Source organism: Orycteropus afer, unplaced genomic scaffold (genome assembly GCF_000298275.1).
Source record: "Orycteropus afer afer isolate SDZICR_OR568_19922 unplaced genomic scaffold, OryAfe1.0 scaffold00265, whole genome shotgun sequence".
NCBI classification, from domain to species: domain Eukaryota; kingdom Metazoa; phylum Chordata; class Mammalia; order Tubulidentata; family Orycteropodidae; genus Orycteropus; species Orycteropus afer.
Window position 1 is genome coordinate 1,648,447 of NW_006921852.1, and position 6,682 is coordinate 1,655,128.

Here is a 6,682-nt window from a genome sequence, read left to right on the forward strand (position 1 = left end):
TCAATGTCATGAGACAAAGTATATGTGAACTGCTGTATGGAAAGTGAATTTGCTCTGTAAATTTTCACCCAAATCACAATTTAAAAAAAAAAAAAGATCTTTTGCAGCAGATGTGCCCAATGTAATACGTCATTTGATTTCTTGGCTGCTGCAAACATGAACTAACAGGTACTGGTCTACAAACTCTTTATTATTGTTCCAACAAGCTAAATACAAAAATTGACAGTAAGGGCTTATAAACGTGAAAGAATAAACTGTGGCACAATTGGTTAAGCACTTGATTACTAACCAAAAGGCTGATGGTCTGAACCCACCCAGGTGTACCTCGGAAGACAGGCCTGCCAATCTACCTACAAAAGATCATAGCCTTGAAAACTCTATTGAGCAGTTCCACTATGCATACATGAGGTTGCCATGGGTTGTAATCAACTTGATGGCCACAAACAGCAACAATAATAATTTTTTTTTAATTGGCCTTGAAATTTCTTTTTCATTAATTTTATTTTTCTGGTAATTCATTTTTTGTATTGTTCAAAAGTATCAGTCTGTTGCAGTCTTAAAAGCATGCAAGTGGCCATCTAAGATGCAACAATTGGTCTTTCCTCATCTGGAGCAAAGAAGAATGAAGAAAATCAAAGACACGTGGAAACAATTAGTCCAAGAGACCAGTGAACTATGCAAACCTCAGCTTACATGACCCTGAGACCAGAACTAAATGGTGCCCAGCTACTACTGCAAACCACTCAAAAAGGGATCAGTGTAGGAGATCCTGGATAGAGTAGGAGAAAAATGTGGAACAAAACTCAAAATCATAAAAAAGATCAGGCTTACTGATCTCATAGAGACTGGTAAAACCCCCCAGACTATGGCCCCTAGTCACCCTTCGGGCCTTGAACTGAACTCACTCCCATGGCCTCCAGCCAAACAAGACAGGCATGTAAGGTGAACAATTACACCAGGTAGATACACTCCTTAGAACAATCAACCATGGGATATCAGAAGGTCAGTATTTGCACAGGGAGATAGCTCAGGGGGCAGGCATGCACAGTAAAGAAGGACACAGGGAAAAGGTAACCACACGGAGGAAGTGAGAAGAGAACTGTCACATTATGGGGATTTCAATCAATATCATGAAACAAAATGTGTATAAATTATTGTATGCAAAACAAATTTGCTCTATAAACTTTCATCCAAATCACAATTTTTTAAAAAAAACATGTCAGTTTGTGACATACTGGGACAAAATAAATTGGTTTTTCATTAGTTATGATAAGTCTGAGAAGCACCTAATGGGCAAGACAAAACAGCACATTGAAAACTGAGTTCTCATATTCTTTTAATGTGTAAATCAGACCCCAATTGTTCTCTGCTCGAAACTCTCAAGAATGGCTTTTTACCATCTCACTCAAGTCATTAAAACAGAAGTAGCCTATAGGGCCCCCCATTTCTTCTATGATTTCATCTCCTATTTCTAAATAAATTATATATATACATTATAAACATGAAAAGGAGCTCTGGTGGCATAGTGCCTAAGGCTCTTGACTGCCATCCAGAGGGTTGGCGGTTCAAACCCACCAGCTGCTCCGTGGAAGGAAGATGGGCCAAATTACTTCTGTAAAGATTTAGCAACTCAGAAACCCAACGGGGGTCACTATGAGTCAGAAATGACTTGATGGTAGTCAGTTTGGTTTTTGTTTTGTATATACATATGAGAGGAGCTCTGGTAGCACAGTGCCTAAGGCACTTGACTGCTAACCAGAAAGATGGCGGTTCAAACCCACCAGCCACTCCTCGGAAGGAAAGTTGGGCAAACTACTTCTGTAGTGATACTGTCTCGGAAACCCAAGGAGGGGTCGCTATAAGTCGGGTACGACTCGATGGCACATAACAACAACAACAAATATGAAAGTTTCATTTCAAAATAAAACTGCTATTATGAAAGCAATTATGAATAGGAATAATAAAAATATTCCCACACACAAATTTTGCCTATATAAAAACATTACTGATATAAATTAGTAAAAGATGATGTAAAATCAATAATTTGCTTATGAGTACCTGAAAAACTCAGGAAATAATGATTTTAGGCAATATTGAAATTGACCAAAGATGAGGTTGGGTACTAATAAAAATGTCTGACTCAGAAGCAAAAATCAACTTTATTTTCTATTCATGTAAAATTGGCAAGAGTAGTAATAATCACACACTACATGGCTGCAACCCTTTTAAACTATGTGCAGACATAGCATTGGGTAAGAGTGCTGTCATCTTTAAACTCAGGATAAACTCCTAGACCCTCCTGCCAGATCAAGTAAACTTACAGAGACTCTTCTCATTAGGACTAATATAAAAGCTACTGAAAGAATAAGAAAGCAATTATGAACATGAATTATCATCTACCAATGTCTACAAAATCAAGAAACAATCTGTCAAAATAAGTCAATGAAAACTACTCAGTGTAACCTGTAACTGTCAGTGACTACTCAAGTGTAACCCATAACTAATCTGCAAAAATCTGTAGTTTATAAAAATAAATAGTCTAAAATTTCCCTCAATGTACATTAATACATACTACACTTAGAAAACATATGACTTTTTATGATGAGCATAATCCTAGCTTAAATACCAGCATGTTATCATGTGAGCACACTTTTAAATTAAGATTTCAAATAATCCAAAAAAGATTATTTGTCTAGAATAAATTATTTATTAAAGACTCAAAATAAACAGTATACCTTTATTGAAGACTCTATAGTATGATCTCATTTAATGCTCACAGCAACCCTATGAAGTGCCCTTATAAATAAGGAAAACTTAGACTTAAGATAAAACAAATTTTAAGTGATAGAGCCAGAATTCCAATGTAAGCAGCATTCTAGACACTTTCTGATTAACCACTACACTTTATATTACTTTATTTCAAAAGTGTCAAAACCTCAAAGACACTTTTTTGGGGGTCTTTAGAAATGTACCTATATTTATTTACATGTTTACTATAAAATTTTCTTTGTACGAAGCTAATTGACTGACCACTGAGTTAAAACAAAAAAGACATATATGCAAAGCTAATCAATTTTTTTTCTCATCATCATCTCTAAAAATAATTACCTCCAGTTGCTCCTTCTGGGTAAAACCCTTCATGCTTTTCCCTGAAGAATGGCCAACAAAGGTCATTACTCTAATAATCGGCTGATGTTGAAAAAGCATTTCTGCAATTTCTTGAACACTATCTCGAAATGATGAGAAGATCATAACTCTGGTCTCGTCACTTTTCTTTTCAGAGGTGTTTCGAGCTATATAACAAAAAATACATTAATTAAAAGTTTTTAGAAGGATATAAAGAACTAGCTCAAAAGACAAGCTTGAAACTATATACTACTAATCAACAGTGATTCTTTCAAAAAATAATTTGAGACACCTTGACCCTTTCTTGGTTTTCCCCGTACCTTCTCTAGTAGTTTTAATAATCTTGGCTCCTTGTCTCTCACTGGCTCATAAAATAAAATGCTAAACAAATCAAGTAAGAATAATTACCTGAATCACTTCTGACCAGTCCTTTAACTCATATATGATTTATATTATCTCCCTTTACTTTCTAAGACAGACAAAAACAAAGAACTACAGAGCTCCCACTAATTTCAGACCATATGATTATCTGATTCAAAATAGTCAGTTTCAGTCCATTTCAGCTCACTATTACCTAGAACATCAACTTTTATGTGTTCTGTTTCATTTTTGACAACTTCCAATTTTCCTACCTTCATACATTCCATGTTCTAATTATTAATGAATGTTTGCAGCTATTTCCTCTTATTTTGAGTCATGCCACATCAGCAAATGAAAGTCCAGAAAGCTTTACGCCATCTACGTCATTAAGATCAACTCTACTTTGAGGAGGCATCTCTTTCCCTTGTATTTTGACTGCTATCCAACTTTCGGGGCTCATCATCCAGAATTATACCAGAAAATGTTCCACTGCTATTAATAAGGTGGTCAAGGGCCAATTTTTCAGAAGTAGTATGCCATGTCCTTCTTCCTAGTCTGTCGTAGTCTGGAAGTTGTACTAAAAATTGTCCACCATGGACAACCTTGCTGGTATTTGAAATACCAGTGACATAGTTTCTAGCATCACAACAACACTGAAGCCACCAAAGTACAAACTGACAGACAAATGGTCAAATATAATGATAGGGAAAAATAAAACACCTAATAACAAAAACCACTGTATTATATATTGCTCTACTATCTGTTTCCCTATATTGCCTTAGACTTTTCCTTTTTATATAATACCTTAATCTTAACATTCTCACTAATCCCCTCCCTCAACCCTCCCAAAATTTCTCAAGAGTTTTTGTAAATTCATTATCCAGCACCATTAAAAGCTGACCATCTCCATGAGATGTGTTATCAAAACCTAACAAACAGAAATTCTTAGCTCTTTTAATAACTTTGTCTTGTCTTGAATTGAATGAATATGACCTACCATTCCACAACCTGAAGTGTTCAACTACAACTTCTTCTAATTTCTTTAGCTTTGGATGACTATAGAAATATTTCACATCTTTATCTCCTGCCAAAAAAAAAAGTATATACATATATATATTTTTTTCCATATTCCATTATGTTAATATATTTTAAGTTACCTCTCCTGTTCAAAATGGTTATGTTAAAACATATAGGAATCAGATTGACTATATATGTGGCAAGAGGTGATGGAGAAGCTCAGTATCTTCAGACAAAACAAGGCCAGGAGCTGATTGTAAAACAGACCATCAACTGCTCATATGCAAGTTCAAGTTGAAGCTGAAGGCAATTTTAAAAAGTCCACAAGAGCCAAAATATGACCTTCATTATATTCTTCCTGAATTTAGAGACCATTTAAAGAACAGACTTGATGCACTGAACACCAGTGACCGAAAACCAGAGGAATTGTGGGATGATATCAAAAACATCAACCATGAAGAAAGCAAAAGGTCATTAAAAAGACAAAAAAGAAAGAAAAGACCAAAATGGATGTCAAAGGAGACTCTGAAACTTGCCCTTGAATGGAGAGTAGCTAAAGCAAATGGAAGAATCAAGATAAAAGAGCTAAACTGAAGACCTCAAAGAGAAGCTCAAGAAGACAAAATCAATTATTATAAACAAGTGCGCAAAGACCTGGAATTAGAAAACCGAAAGAGAAGAACATGCTCGGCATTTCTCAAGCTGAAAGAACTGAGGAAAAAATTTAAGGCTCAAATTGCAATACTGAAAGATTCCATGGCAATATGTTGAATGATGCAGGAAACATAAAAAGAAGATGGATGGAATACAGAGTCACTATACCAAAAAGAATTGGTAGATGATCATCCATTTCAAGAGGTGGCATATGATCAAGAACCAATGGTACTGAAGGAAGAAGTTGAAGCTGCACTGAAAGAACTGGTGAAAAACAAGGCTCTAGGAATTGATGGAATACCCAGTAAGATATTTCAACAAATGGATGCCACGCTGGAGGCACTCACTCAGCTATGCCAAGAGATTTGGAAGACAGCTACCTGGCCAACTGACTGGAAGAGATCCATATTTGTACCCATTCCAAAGAAAGGTGATCTCAGAGAAAGGGGAAATAAACAAACAATATCATTGGTATCACATGCAAGTAAAATCTTACTGAAGATAATTCAAAAATGGCTGCAGCAGTATATTGACAGAGAATTTCCAGAAATGCAAGTTGGATTCAGAAGGGGACGTGGAACGAGGGATATCATAGCTGATGTCAGATGGATCTTGGCTCAAAGCAAAGAATACCAGAAAGATGTTTACTTGTGTTTTATTGACTATGCAAAGGCATTCGATTGTGTGGATCATAACAAATTGTGGATAAAATGGAGAAGAATGAGAATTCCAGAACACTTAATTGTACTCAAAAGGAACCTGTACATAGACCAGTAGACTGTCACTCAAACAGAACAAGGAGACACTGCATGGTTTAAAATCAGGAAGGGAGTGTGTCAAGGTTGTATCCTTTCACCATACTTATTCAATCTGTATGCTGAGCAAATAATCTGAGAAGCTAGACTATATGAAGAAGAATGTGGCATCAGGATCGGAGAAAGGCTCGTTAACAACCTGAGATATGAAGACAACACAACTTTGCTTGCTGAAAGTGAGGATGACTGAAAGCACTTACTGATGAAGATTGAAGACTACAGCCTGCAGTATGGATTACACTTCAATATAAAGAAAACTAAAATCCTCACAACTGGAACTATAAGAAGCATCACGATAAACGGAGAAAAGATTGAAGCTGCCAAACACTTCACATTGCTTGGTTCTACAATCAACGCGAATGGAAGCAGCAGTCAAGACATCAAAAGACGTATTGCATTGGGCAAATCTGCTGCAAAAGACCTCTTTCAAGTGCTAAAGAGCAAAGATGTGTCCTTGAGGACTAAGGTGAGCCTGACACAAGCCATGGTATTTTCAATCTCCTCATATGCATGTGAGAACTGGACAATGAATAAGGAAGACCAGAGATAAGTTGATGCTTCTGAGTTGTAGTGTTAGACAAGAATGCTAAGAGTACCATGGTCTGCTAAAAGGACTAACAGATCTGTCCTGGAGGAAGTGCAGCCAGAATGCTCCTTGGAAGCGAGAATGGCCAGACTTCGTCTCACCTACTTTGGTCATGTTGTCAGAA

At 36.4% G+C, this 6,682-nt stretch overlaps 1 protein-coding gene across 1 annotated transcript in view; it reads right to left on the reverse strand.

Annotated features, from left to right (window-relative positions):
• Positions 1-6,682, reverse strand: part of FANCM (FA complementation group M) — a 99,456-nt gene that overhangs the window by 73,349 nt on the left and 19,425 nt on the right. Inside the window, exons 8-9 of the mRNA XM_042782221.1 lie at positions 4,484-4,570; positions 3,109-3,293 (exon numbers count right to left, since the gene is read on the reverse strand). Of these exons, the coding sequence (XP_042638155.1) occupies positions 3,109-3,293; positions 4,484-4,570 (272 nt within the window). The remainder of the gene's footprint in view (positions 1-3,108; positions 3,294-4,483; positions 4,571-6,682) is intronic.